Raw genomic sequence first — 14258 nt, forward strand, 5'->3', positions numbered from 1 at the left:
ACCTGTATGAAAATAGACATACCTCCCTCCCTACTTAAAACATACAGTCATTTTTGATTGACAGTTGTCTGAGGTGGTGTGAATGTGGTATGATAAAATGTAATTTAACACAAACACTTCAATAATACATGGAAGGTACAAATAACTTTATTGAGCGAATTAACAAAGACAGACAAGAAAGGGCAACATAAGACATTCTCTATTCAGATCTACTTAACATACTTCTCCATGAACTTTTTGTGAAATTCAGAGCGAAGGGTATCATTGACAAAACGTTTCTCTTTGCGGGCCTCATCGACTCCTTTCGCACAGTTCTTGAAAACGACGTCATCGTCCCACCTGAAAATGAAAGAAAGCATGAGGCACTTGGTTCTTTACTCCTTCCACCACAGAGAACAAGTGAGCACATTCCCTGGCAATACTGTCCATATTGACATCAATGTAAAGGGATTGATGATGGTACACAAGATGCACAGCCTTTGTGTATGTGTGAGAATATGTGTGTGAATGTGTGTGTGTATGTGTATGTGTGAATGTGTGTGTGTGTGTGTGTGTGTGTGTGTGTGTATGTGTGTGTGTGAATGTGTGTGTGTGAATGTGTGTGTGTGTGTGTGTGTGTGTGTGTGTGTGTGTGAATGTGTGTGTGTATATGTTTATGTGAGAATATGTGTATGTGTGAGAATGTGTGTATGTGTGAGAATGTGTGTGTGTGTGTGTGTTAGAGCTGTCAAAATTTCTCAAAAATGACATTCTAATATTCGCTCTAAAAAACAGATGGATTCGACTATATTCGAATATCTGTTTGCGCATTTTGTCAATGACGCGCATTAACAGGACAAAGTAATACAAAGAGACATAGCTACTTGTAAAAGGTAGTTCATTTAAGTATAAACATATTTGACAACTTATTGCCTACTCAAAAACAAGTAAGACAAAGGTCAAGACTGCAGACCTCACTCTCGCTTGCTCTCGCACTCACACACACACACACACACTTTCTCGCTCTCACCCGCACCCTCGCGCTCTCTGCGCACAACGGAAAATGAACAACAAGCAAATGTTGAGAGCTGATAAAGATTTTTGTATAAGCAATTTAAGGTCGTGACTCTTGTCCCAAATAGGCTATAGCACGCTTCATTCAATGATTGAAACAAATATTATTAAATTAGGCTAATTGAAGTTTTACAGTGGTAAAACCCAACTTAAGTTTCATGTGCTGTTACATCGCGTCGTTAATCAGCTTCTCAGCTTTCAATCCCAAAAGTTGTTGTTTCAATTCTATTGGTGACTGTTACACTTGGGATACGGTACCTCATTGCTTGACAGAACTCCTGAAGCCTGCCCCATCCACGACACTGATTGCTCTCCTTACAAATGACCGAAATTAATTTCTGCGTGATGGCTTGCTGAAATGGTCGCTTAAGAGCGTGGCATTGTAGGCCTACGCCCAAAGCATGAAATGCGTCAAATAACACGCCAAATGACTTAAGAAACCGGCGTGTCATTCTACGCCTTTTGGTGAGATCAGGCTACCCCTTCTCTTGTTGTAAACAGAGTTTGTGGCGGCGGGCATGCAAAAGTGTCAATCAGTGTGAGATGAAGTTAGAAGGGACCAAACACCTCCATGTTTTCCCTATTAAAACAGTTACACGAGTAGTCACAAGTATGGTGAGACAAAATAAAACGTGGTGCATTTTTAAGCAGACAAAAGGGATAACTATATTGTGTGGCGGAATAACATTGGGAGCACTTAAGAAACTGCGCAGTAATATCCTCACTCCAAAGTGAAACTGAAAGTGCAAGAGTGAGGATATTACTGCGCCACACAATATATTTATTTCTCTTACCTGCTTAGAAACGCACGTTTTATTTTGTCTCACCATACTTGGTCGTGTGACTACTCGTGTAACTGTATTTTAATAGGGAAAACATGTTTTTGGTCCCTTCTAACTTCATCTCTGTTTGGATCCTAATGAATGCATTGGGCTAGTTAAGTGCTATCAAAGTTGCGCCACGCGCCAGAGCCAGTGAGTGCACGCATTGAAACGTGAGAGGTATGCATCAACTTGTCTTAATTAAGGGAATAACATAGTTTAATATGAAAAAACGGTGAAGTGTTCCTTTAACGTTAAGGCTGCTAAGTCTATCATTGTCTTAAATACTTGTTGCTGAGCTGTGTAACATTTATTTGCCTCTTTCTTGGTAAGTTCACACTTGAAAAAGCGACTCTAATCGGAGTTGCCAAGTGTCACGCTTTGAGTGTGACAGTCAAAAAAACACATCTCACGCTTGCCATTTTCTGAAACTTGAATTACCTAACTACATAAATCTTCTGTATGTAGACCACACACCACATTTCAATAAAGTTACCTTCTCTTCACTTGGAAGGAGGCCGGAGCTGGTACTGGCTGCTGTTGCCCTGCCAGGTTTAGAAGCGGGTTTCCGCTCAGGATGTTCTCCATGCGAATCCTCTCCTCTTCAGCCTTCTGCTCCCGGTCCTACATAACACACACACACACACACACACAGCAGATTTACATTGGCATCTTTTGATATAGTGGAAGACTAACAGCCAAACTACCATGCAAAAGGAGACTTACTGCAGCAGTTAAAATAAAAAACAGACGTCATCAAGGTCTTGATGACGTCTGTTTTTTATTTTAACTGCTGCAGCTGCTCTATAATGTTGACCATCAGTTTTAGAGTCCAATAATCTTGGCCTTTGAAAAACACTTGTGTTGATAGGGACTGACAAGGATCTGTTGTCCATCTTCTTATATGCTGTCTCTATTCAATCTGGTCCATCATTACCTCTTTTCAATCTATTATTATTAGCTATCTCTTTTGTAAAAATACATCTATCCCTCATGTTATGCTAACATATTTTTATCGCATGTTTAATTCACCTGAATATAGGCTACAATAGATAAAAGACTTAGACATTTAATGTTGTCAGTGTGCACTGTGTATCTCTTAAATCACACTAGCCGACATGTTTTATTCTTTTATTGTTTTACACACACACACACACACACACACACACACACACACACACACACACACACACACACACACACACACACACACACACACCCTTTACAAACCTGGGGTTAAATAACCCAGCGTTGTGTTAGTCCACTATGTACAAATCGGCTGGGTTGGCTGAATATGATATAATCAAAATAGCCTAGTTTTGGGCTCTTAGACATGGATGTGATACGGACACTGCAGCCGATTGTGCCACAGCTCCCCCTTGGGGCTCTATATCTTGATCTATGTAGTGGGCATGATTGTGGATGTCCAGCACTTTGTAATGGCATACCTTTCGCTCCTGCTCTTCCGCCCGCTCCTTCTTAATTTTGTCCAGTTCAGCCAACAGAGCGGCAGTGTCGTCGTCACTGTCAGAGTCGGAGTCAGAGTTCTCGTCGTCCTGAAAAGACGAAGGCATAAAGGCAGCGGCAGGGTAAGGTACAACCTCACACGAGAGTTAAAGAAACAACATACAACAGATAAACATCTTTCAGAATGAACTTAAATCATCATACGTCTGTGAGCGGATCATCTGCGTCCAAGTTTGCAGCTGGGATCTGATCGAGACGTGGTCTTTTTGAGGAAGATGACGACGACGACGACGATGATGTGGTGTGGTCTGGTGACAAGGCCAAGGATAGCATCTTACTTTTTCCATCCAAAAATACAAGGCTCTTTGAAGCTCGGTGAAAAAAAGAAAATCAATGCTGCAGCAATGCCCTTACCCCTGGGTCCCCTCTCCCTGGTCTTGTCCCTCACAGCGACTCTCTCACGCTCCTCCAGCTCACGACGGAAGTCACGGGCACGCACCTCCTCGGGGGCATCCTGGGTGGGTTGCCTGATGAGACAATGAAAAAAAAAAAAAAAAATACATTTCATCATTTTATACACTGTATACACACAGTCAAAACCTATCATCATCTTCTTTATCTTTAATGCTATTTTATTTATGTGCAAGTATTTGAGTTATCTAAATACAATGAGCAAGAAGATATTGAGGATAAAACAAGGTAAAGTTACAATTTTCTGTCATTTACTAAAAAGGTTTGTGGGACAAATAGGCACATGAAAACCTATGTGAAAGTAGCACAACGTTTGGCCATTTAGTGAACAAAGCATCAGTGTTGTACCATAGATGAATAGGTACATTATTGAAAATCATTTAGGGACAAAAATGAAAGCAGAGGCATAGAACGCACTACATGCACATAATGCTGCAATCTTCATTGTAAGCACTTACCTGTACTTGATTTTTGTGTGCCCTGGTAGATCTCGGCTAGAATATTGTTTTGATAAAGCACTGAGGTCGCCTTCTCCTTTGCCTCGCCCCCCTCGAGCGGGTTCGAAAGTTGGCCTTGCGGCGGTGGTCATCCTTATGCGTCCTGGAAAAAAACATATTGTCCATGCACCTTAATTACTGCTGGCCCGTGGTACGACTGAATTCAACCAACTGGTTCATCAGATATAATTTCGCTAGGGCTAGCAGACCGCGTAACTTTCAGCTAACGTTAGCGGAGTTCCAGGTTACAAGATGGCTAAACTTGATAACAGTATAAACAACCTGATATGTGATACAACTAGCTCGTTCACAATGTATACTGGACTCAATTTACTGACTTGTTCTATCTAGGCATGTTATTATCACAAAGATGTAGATCAAGAACTGATGTTAGCTAGCTGCTACAACGTTAGGCATACAGTAGCTACAACATAGCTCACGTTCACACGTCGCATAAGTATATTGGATTGAGAAAAATATCAGACCTGGAAATAATACACAAACAGCATTATACCATTACAACACTACTCTTATTTCGCACAGTATAGGAACATAAGGAAACCGTGTTAAATAAATCAAATTCTTACCTCCAATCCACACAGACTCAAACAAGTGAGTGTGTGCTGTACAGGGTCCTACACAAGCTCAGGGTAATCATTCTTTCCACCCATTGGCTGAAACAAACAGTGATGAAATCCAAACGGTGGATTTAGGTGTCCAATGTTGCCTGATTCAAATAGCTCATTCACCGAATTTGAAGAAGGCCGTAGCCACACTGTAACCACACCAAACCATTACTATTATTCAGATCTCTACTAGACCTGTGAATAAGTCAGAAGTCGATTACCCCCCCCCCCTCTCTCTCTGTGTTAACAAAGAAGTAAACATCTCTGTAGAATGCTATGTATGTGTATATAAATTAGGCTACTACTCCTGTCTCCACTTAAAAGTGGCAATACGTCCTACGAAGGTATGAAAGGAAGCAATGTTCTTATTGAGTTTTCCTGCAACTACTTGAAATTGACTATGATCCCATAAACGGGGATGCCCGTGTTTACTTACTAGCGCTTTACAACCAAACTATCAATCGTAATAATCTTCTATCCTTATCCAATGGGAATGGAGTAAAGGTAAAGGGGGAATTTCAGCAAGTATGTTGCTCTAGTAGAGCTCATCATTGAAATCATTTGTATCGTTACAAAATATATTTTCAATAAATAAATGCAAATGTTGGATTATTATTAAGCCTTAATCATCACAAGTAAGCAATAAAATACTTATTTGAAGTGACGTATACGGATGTCCTCCTCTGATTAGCTCAGACAACTGTCAATCACTTAGTTCAGCGCAACTAGCCAGTTTGTTATTCAATGTAAACTATGTTGACTGCTGTGGGACATCTGGCAATAAGTATGATTAAATTCGTTTTTCGAGTTGATACAGAGCAGATTATTAGTCGATTGCTACGTGCATCAAAACCCTAATGTTTTATTGAAATGTCAGTTTCAGATATACATAATAACTTGCTTTAAAACCCTTGAAGGCTAGCCAGCCTTGTCTTTGTAGGCTGTAACTGTATAATAGCCTAGTAGGAATTTTAGAAGTGGTCAGTCAGTATCGCAGTTTATGACGTCTTCGTGTATCGTTACATCTAAAATGGAAATGTAGCTATTCAATTGTTACCCAGCAAACTCTACAGTGATCTCTACAGTGCTTTACTGGGTTGACTAGCTGCCCAAGACTGGTTAACAGTCTGCATAAAGTAGGCCACTGCCATCTCCGTCGTCGAAGCTGCGTTAATTCAGCCTGCGGGTTCAACACTTTCTTTTAGGTCTATGGTTCAACAAGTTGGTTGACAATTTCGCACAGCATTAAATTAGATTCTGTACGGGGAGTCTCTCACCACTTCCTATGTGGTCGATTGTTCTGTTTGCGCACACACCCGTGTAAAAGCAGCATTTGCAGTGTGCATGGACGTGACGTTTTGCATTTCACAGTTACTTACTATACTATCCTACTATCTCTAACTTATGTTTGTGGCGAAGAAATGTTTGTTTAACAACAGGGAGTAGGCTACTCATTGGAGGTCACACAATAGCTGGAGTCCCACTCATGAATTAGGCCCAGATTATTAAGAGATGAAGATTATATTACAAAATGTGGCATACTTAGACCGATAATCCTCAAATTGAACGCGATAGCCTTTGGAAAATATCTCAACAAGTTTTGGACTTCTTGTTGAGATACTTTAAAACTGCATGCACATTCTGCAATGGAAAGATTGTGAAAGGATGCCGACGCATGAGCTCAACAATCAATGAAATTACTCCACTACCTTTAGTGCTCATGGAGCAACATCTTGTGTATGGCTCTGCCTTTGCCATTTTCATTGAATTACAACATTAATCACAAGATCTGTTGGTGTTGGTTTTCTCATTTGAAAATCAGTGTGTTTGTGTGTGAGTCAGTTAACACACTGTGTGTGAGGGTGCATGAGTCTGCTCACATAATGTGTGTCTGTGTGTGTGTCCTTTGTCTCTGTTGGCTCTGAATATCTTTGACTGTCTGACTCAGCAGACTCTTCGTGACCCCCCGACCCCTTTTGCTAGGGTGTGTGTGGCCATGGCAACCAGTCCGGCTGTGGGGGAAAGCCAGCTCCAGAGGATTATCCGAGATCTGCACGGTACAGTGTGTGTGTGTGTGTGTGTGTGTGTGTGTGTGTGTGCCTGTGTGTGTGCCTGTGTGTGCCTGCCTGCCTCTGTGTAGTGTGTCTGTCAATGAAAGAGAGAGAGAGAACGAGAGAGAACCTACTCTTTACCTACTGTGCGTACGCGCAAGGTATGCATATGTGTGGCAGTCTGAGCACGCATGGATAAATCCGTGTGTGAATGTGTTTGAGAGAAAGAGAAAGGGCCACAATCCATTGTCTGGAGCGAAAACAAGTCTCTGAGGTAGAGGAAGAGGGACAGCATGCAGCGGAGAGACAACCGTGGACCGCACCTAATGGTCCATCCCCTTGTACAGCCGTTTTTAATGTGAAGCAACCCTCTGGCTCCTCTGGATCTCTGGATCTCGTGGGCATCACAGTGCTCTTGCTGCAGCCCGTTGTGCTGCACCGCTGGTGGGGCTGACATGTCCAGCCTCTCCCTTCACCCCTCCGAGACTACGGTGCTGTGGAAGCAGAGAGCGGACGCGCTGCGGACGCGGCAGAGGGAGAGCTTGCTGAGAGGACACCCGTCCCCCGTCTCCGCACAGTTCCTGCGCTGGCTCCGAGGCACGCCGCGTCCACAGTGCTGTGTGCCAGGATGGAGGGACAGGGCAGGACAGGGCAGGACAGGGCAGGACAGGGCAGGACAGGACAGGACAGGACAGGACAGGACAGAAATGGAAGGGCAATGCAAATCTGAGTAGAGAGTTAGAATTTCCAGGGAGTTTGGGGATGGTTTGGGACATGACAGTTATTTAGAAGAGTTTTGTGAAGGAGACTGATGAAAGTAGATGCAAGGAGGGGAGAGAGAGAGAGGGGTTTTGGTGGTGGTGTTGGGGCGGGGGGGGGGGGCAGTGGAGTATGGGGACTGGTCCTGGGTGTGTTCTGTATAATGTATATGTGTGTTCTCTGTTGTCACAGATGCTGTGGCTGAGCTTGCTAAAGAGTACAAAGAGACAGGAGAACCCATCACAGATGACAGCGCAAACCTACACAAGTTCTCCTACAAACTAGAATACCTGCTCCAGGTGAGTGACGCAAAAGTCCTCATAGGCATGACTACTTGCCACCCTGTGCCAGCTGGGTAGTGCCTCCAGCCAGTCATTTCTGGAATACATAGTCAGGCTCCCTCATGTATGGAAAGAGACCTGTACAGTAACTCCACTTTGGATGGTTATATAGACTTCAATTCATTCAAAATTCATTTCTTCCTTACTTAGTTTTTGGGCGCTTTTTTGACTAACCAATGAAGTAATCAAATATTGAAATGACTTATTTGCATAAGCAATTAACCCAGTTCGAGCTGTGCTCCAAATTGAGCTCAACTGCATTTGATTAAAGTAAATTCTACCTGAGATTGGAAGAACGTGCACATGCACGTACACACGATTTAGCTTTCAGTCTGACCGAATTCACAAACGAGAGGCATCTTGGGATGTGTTCAAGACCAACTCAACCGAAAATGTAGGAGGAAGAGAAGAAACATGACATGCATATCTTCTCTCTCTCTCTCTCTCTCTCTATCTATACACACACACACACACACACACACACACACACACACACACTGAAATAGCATCAGCTAAGACCACACAGTAAAACTCTCTAAAGGTGTCATCTTGTCAAGTTGCTAGTTTGAAGTTGAAAACTGCCATTGCCAACAGTAAAAAAAAGTCGTTTGGAAATACTTTGGATTTTGGCATTATCAGTTGTTACATTGCTATAAGAGAGTTTCTAGATTATGCATGGACTTTTATTAAACAATAATTTATTATTGTTTTCATCAGGGTTTGTTTTTTGGTTTGTTTGTCTGTCTGTCTGTCTGTCTGTCTGTCTGTTTGTTTGCAAGTTAACTCAAAAAGTTATGGATGGATAACAAGGAAGGTCTGAAATGACCCAAAGAAGAAACGATTACATTTCACCATCTGGATGCAGGAGGCGGTTATGTGTTCTCTTGGTGGAGGTTTGCACTGTCTGAGTACTTTTCTAGTTTGTAGTTGTTTTAATGCAATTTGTGTGTTGTGTGTTGTGTGTTCAGTTTGACCAGAAGGAGAAGACTACCCTGTTGGGCAATAGGAAAGACTACTGGGACTACTTTAGTGACTGCTTAGCCAAGGTGAAAGGAGCCAACGATGGGATACGCTTTGTCAAGTCCATCCCAGAGGTAGGTACTAGACATTGGTGTTTGGCTGGAGTGAGATTTTGTGAAGTCAAAGTGTGCGCGCGCGCACAGCAAATCTTTCCCCCCTAAACCTAATTTTAGAAATGTCCTCTGACTCCTTTGCTATGTACTGTATAATTCATGCTATCTGTAAAAAATCAAAATGTACAGTTAATGTACAGTTAATTTATTGATTGCACTTGAAAACAAGACCAGTTTTGTACCCAGGGGCGGTTTGGGAACTTGGAAGCCCTAGGCAAAATACTATTTTGTCTCCCCCACACACATACACATAGACACACCACGACCACCACACATACGTTTTTAGCAATACTGAGGCATGCTATGTGAAACTTAAGTAGTAAAAAGATAATTTGAAAGGATTACAATTATGGGTGGTTGTGTGTGTGTGTGTGTGTGTGTGTGTGTGTGAACATATGTATCAAGGATCTTTTTGAAAAAAACTTTTTACCGGCACTAGTGATATGGTATACAAATTTGATCATGACCAAAATGATCACGGTTATTGGTATTTCATATGTTATTTGATAAAAATGTGCTGACATCTTTTCTAAACCTACTACCAATGTTGAACAGAACTCATAATTAGTCAGTTGTTCATGCCCAGTAGCAACAACTAAAGGTCAACAGAACTGTGCTAGTTTAGGAATAGTATGGCTCCTTTAAGACACAAACTATTGATGTGAGTTTTTGAGCTACCCAACTTTATCTGACTCTATACTGTAGCCTACATCATCTTATTTTAATGTTTACAGGTTTCTATGCTATATGTAACATTTAACTTCTGTTTTCTATTTGGCCTGTGATGAAAAATATTGACCAATTTAAGCATAGCTCAGTTTTAAGATAACCCATCTAAGATAGCCCATTTATGGTTTGTGGTTGAGAACATGTGAAAGCCCTTGCATGTATGTGGACAGGTTTGACAAAGGAAGCTGAAAATAATGCTGTTTGTGCAGACAGTACTTGTATGTGGGCCTAGCTTTAGTCCTCATAAACCGCTCCTACCACACTACATAGAGACATACCACTTTTTTGGGTGTCTGGTCAGCAGCGGAATCTGTTCTCACAGTTTGTGTGTGTGTGTGTGTGTGTGTGTGTGTGTGTGTGTGTGTGTGTGTGTGTGTGTGTGTGTGTGTGTGTGTGTGTGTGTGTGTGTGTGTGTGTGTGTGTGTGTGTGTGTCTACGTGTCAACACACAGTTGAAAACATCTCTGGGGAAGGGTCGTGCTTTCCTGCGCTACTCTCTGGTGCACCAGCGGTTAGCTGACACACTACAGCAGTGCCTCATGAACCAGAGGGTCACCAGGTGAGTGTGCTCGCCGCGTCAGTGCAGCCTAGTGCAGCCCAGTGTCCTGTCAGCTCACTGAACCACAGCCACTCCCACTCTCACCTGTTCTCTACATCTACACTCTACATCCTCTTTTTGCAATGCTTGTTAATGCATCATCTACAGTAACACAGTTTGACAGCACAAAATGTCTCTTGATAAACGAGGAGGGCAGTAGGAAACCGCAGACCTCTGGCAAGGCCAAGTCTCGGAATGTGTGAAAAAGAAAGTAAATATGCGGATCCGCTTTGGGATTCGGATCCGCTCACAAATGTAATGGGTTCCTCCTTGGCCTATGCTTCACCCTTTCACCAGGTTTCATGAAACATTTAACTTTGGCTGTATTGCTTACAGACTACAGACTTTACAGGCAGTACTGCAGTATTGTCACGGGCAAGACACCTGCCAAAAGGTCGTGTCAGGGGCAAAACCACAGACTAGAACCAGTCAGAATCAGGGCACATGGTGAAACTGATTTATTTCCACTGCCGACGTGGCTCATTCATTTGCAAACACAGAGGTTGCAATGTTCAGCTGTTTGAGGATACAGAACTTCTGGTGAACTTGTACCTATTTCTCTGAAATGCTTCTGAAAGTCCACCTCCCCTTAGCTTTCACTTCTGTTTCATTTCTCACAAACCATTTATAGAAATCAGATATGTTTGATATGAGAGCAATGTTTCACACCAAAGATTCACAATGCAACGAGTCCGAGTTGTAGTGGTGTGAATTAAATGTTGCACGTAGTTGCAAGCCGTAGCAAAGCATTCAACATGTTTAGTCAAGGTTTTAGAATGTCGTGGCTCATCTCGTCGCGATTCTTTGGTCTGTAGCTTACTTTAGAATCTCTCCTCTCAAGATGCACATCATGTCTCTCTAACCTTAATCATTTGGTTAGTAGAGAGGGAGAGGTTTAGTCCTCCAAGTGTAACAACAGAAGGTTGTGATTTTAGTTCCAGGATGTTCCACCAAAGTGCCCCTGAGCATGGAACCTCACTCTGAGTTGCACCAGGGAGAGACTAGAAAGTACTCTGGAAAAGAACTAAATGACAAATAATGTAATGTGTGTATGTGTGTGTGTGTGTGCGTGTGTGTGTGTGCGCACGTGTGTCTTTGTGTCTGTATGTTTACAGTGACTGGTACTACTCCCGCAGTCCCTTCCTGAAGGCCCACATGAGTGTTGACATCATCAATCATTTGTACGAGCTGAACGATGTGCAATTCGATGTGGCGTCTCGGGGTCATGACCTTGATTCAGCCTGGCCCACTTTTGCCAGGTAGCCAGAAAGTAACACAGTAAACACCAATAACACAGCAACACAATAAACAACAAAATAGGGTTCTTGTTTGCCACATTACGCACATTCTCCATTTTCCAAAGAAAATTGTGTGTGTGTGTGTGTGTGTGTGTGTATATGTGTGTGTGTGTGTGTGTGTGTGTGTGTGTGTGTGTGTGTGTGTGTGTGTGTGTGTGTGTGTGTGTTTACCCTGTAGGAGGACTCTGGGTATGACCAACTCCCCTAGTCACATGTGGAAACCACCCAGTCGCAGCTCCAGCATCAACAGTCTGGCAAGCTCCTATTCACAGGTAATGCACCTTTAACACACACACACACACACACACACACACACACACACACACACACACACACACACACACACACACACACACACACACACACACACACACACAAACAAGAAGCAGGTACACAGTTTCAAAACTCACATCATACATCATATTACAGATTTTGTGTGCACAGCAACACACACATGCATCACACATTTGGACAAATAGTTCTCCTTCTCCTCCAACTCACTGACCCGGTCCAACTGCTCCTCTCCCGGGTCCTCAGTCTCGCCCTCATGCAGTTACTCCTCTCCCTTGTAACAGACAATCTTGTTTTCTCTCTGTCTGTTCCTGTGTGGTTGTCAATCAAAAAGTCCCTTTTGACGGTATTGTTGATTTCCATGTAATTGCAGTATGAACTCCAGCATCAGGTTATACGGAGATTGGAGTCAGCTATGATTGATGTATTTCACATCAGACAATAGATGGATCTTCTGCTAGTTGTATTTTGAGTTTTGAAAGTGTGAATACAGATTGGACAAAAATATGTTAGCCATTGTTAAAAACAATAAAATACCTTTATTAGTTTTCAGTCAGTAATGAAGACTTATGAGCCCCCTATAGATGGCAGTATTTGACTGACCCAGAAGAGACAAATTTGTTGCAGGAGAAATGGTCACACACCCTTTTCCCTGTCTTCCCTGTGTTATTATAGTCACATTGATAAGCCTGTAGGGTTTCAGTTGTGTTGTTGTTTAGTATCTGCTAATAATCTCATCCATCTCAGTTTTTGTTTGGTCCCATTCTGTCTCCTTCGGGTTTTTTTCTCTCTCTCTTTTTTCATGTTTCTGTTTTTGTTTTTACTCATGTCCCATTTTCTAACCCTCCGTCTACCCCCCTCTCTCTCTCTCTCTCTGTCCTGCCCTCTGTCCTCAAGGCCCATGAGTTCCTGGGCAGTCCTGACCTGGACCGCAGCGGCTTGGGTCTCGGCCTCCCCGGCGACGTGTCCGGCCTGGCGGACGACTCGTCGTCGATGCTGGGCGCGGTGGACGAGCTGCGCCTGGAGCTGGACCAGTCGGAGCTGCGCGAGAAGGAGCTGCTGGGCCGCGTGGGCGAGCTGGGCGGCGAGGCCTCGGAGCTGCGCGGCGTGGTCGTGGAGCTCCAGCGGCAGCTGGACGCCTCGCTGGACGGCCAGACGCTGCAGGCGGAGCGGGAGCGGGCGCTCGCCGGCCAGGCGGAGTCCCTGGGCGCGGCGCTGGCCGCCAGGCAGGAGCAGCTGGAGGCGTCCGAGAGACGCGGGCGCGAGCTGGTGGAGCAGCTGGACGCCGCGCTGCAGGACAAGGGCGAGCGGGCGGCCGGGCACCTGGACTCGGCCCAGAAGATCCACCGGCTGCTGGACGAGCTCAAGGAGGAGCAGCGGGCGCGCGCCCAAGCCCTCGAGGACGCCGCCGACGGCCAGCGGAGGGCCGAGCGGCTCGGCCGGGAGCTGGACGCCGGCCGCGAGGCGCTGAGCGCGGCGGAGGCGAGGGGAGAGGAGGCGCGGGAGGAGAGCGCGCGGCTGAAGGAGGAGGCGGCGGAGCTGCGGGAGCGGCTGGAGGCCGGCGCCAGGGAGCAGGGGCGGCGCGCCGAGGACTACCGCGCCCAGTGCGCCAGCCTCATGGGGCTCAACGAGGGCCTGCTGGAGACGGTGCGGCGCTCGGAGGAGAGCCAGAGGGACCTGGCCGAGACGCGTGCCGCCCTGGAGGCCGAGGCCACGGCCCTGCGCGCCAAGATGGCCGCCGCCGACGCCGCCGCCGAGGAGAGAGAGAGGCGTCTGAGAGAGGAGGCCCACGCGCTGGAGGAACGGCTACAGAGGGTGACCGCGCAGGCAGAGGCATCAGAGGTCAGACAGGGCATCCCCTTTCCCTACACAACCACCCCACCATCTCCCAACCCTCTCACACACCACATACTCACTGGCAGGACAATCAGTGAACACACACACCAGATACTAACTGGACAATCAGCAGCAAACACACACATCGAATAACTGGCAGGACAATCAGAAGCAAACACACACACACCAGATACTAACTGGCAGGATCCTCAGCAACAAACACACACATCAGATACTAACTGGATAATCAGCAACAAACACACACACCAGATACTAACTGGATAATAG

The 14258-nt window shown here is 44.8% G+C and overlaps 2 protein-coding genes across 3 annotated transcripts in view; one reads left to right on the forward strand and one right to left on the reverse strand.

Moving 5' to 3' along the window:
* Positions 1-131: 131 nt before the first annotated feature.
* cwc15 (CWC15 spliceosome associated protein homolog) lies at positions 132-5048 on the reverse strand. The gene is made up of 7 exons (XM_062556918.1): positions 4897-5048; positions 4271-4412; positions 3756-3868; positions 3546-3649; positions 3323-3430; positions 2371-2498; positions 132-339 (listed from the first exon to the last, which is right to left on the reverse strand). Exons 2-7 carry the CDS (start codon positions 4399-4401, stop codon positions 210-212), a joined length of 714 nt encoding a protein of 237 aa, XP_062412902.1. The 5' UTR covers positions 4402-4412; positions 4897-5048; the 3' UTR covers positions 132-209.
* A 606-nt stretch (positions 5049-5654) lies between these two features.
* Positions 5655-14258, forward strand: part of LOC134101981 (FYVE and coiled-coil domain-containing protein 1-like) — a 34514-nt gene continuing 25910 nt past the window's right edge. Inside the window, exons 1-8 of one of the 2 annotated variants that reach the window (XM_062555915.1) lie at positions 5655-5719; positions 6884-6992; positions 7938-8044; positions 9055-9180; positions 10400-10506; positions 11661-11804; positions 12022-12115; positions 13032-13976. In XM_062555915.1, coding sequence (XP_062411899.1) covers positions 6932-6992; positions 7938-8044; positions 9055-9180; positions 10400-10506; positions 11661-11804; positions 12022-12115; positions 13032-13976 — 1584 coding nt within the window. In that variant the 5' untranslated portion in view covers positions 5655-5719; positions 6884-6931. The remainder of the gene's footprint in view (positions 5720-6883; positions 6993-7937; positions 8045-9054; positions 9181-10399; positions 10507-11660; positions 11805-12021; positions 12116-13031; positions 13977-14258) is intronic. The other variant, XM_062555914.1, reaches the window with a different exon arrangement.

This window comes from Sardina pilchardus, chromosome 15 (genome assembly GCF_963854185.1).
Source record: "Sardina pilchardus chromosome 15, fSarPil1.1, whole genome shotgun sequence".
In the NCBI taxonomy this organism is placed as follows: domain Eukaryota; kingdom Metazoa; phylum Chordata; class Actinopteri; order Clupeiformes; family Clupeidae; genus Sardina; species Sardina pilchardus.

Excerpts from the sequence above, each read along its gene's own strand:
- cwc15 (XM_062556918.1), bottom strand. The coding sequence starts at position 4,401 with ATGACCACCGCCGCAAGGCCAACTTTCGAACCCGCTCGAGGGGGGCGA. Across the intron at positions 3,869-4,270 it reads CACACAAAAATCAAGTACAG|GCAACCCACCCAGGATGCCC; the intron begins GTAAGTGCTTAC and ends TTGTCTCATCAG. Across the intron at positions 340-2,370 it reads TCCTTCCAAGTGAAGAGAAG|GTGGGACGATGACGTCGTTT; the intron begins GTAACTTTATTG and ends TTTCATTTTCAG.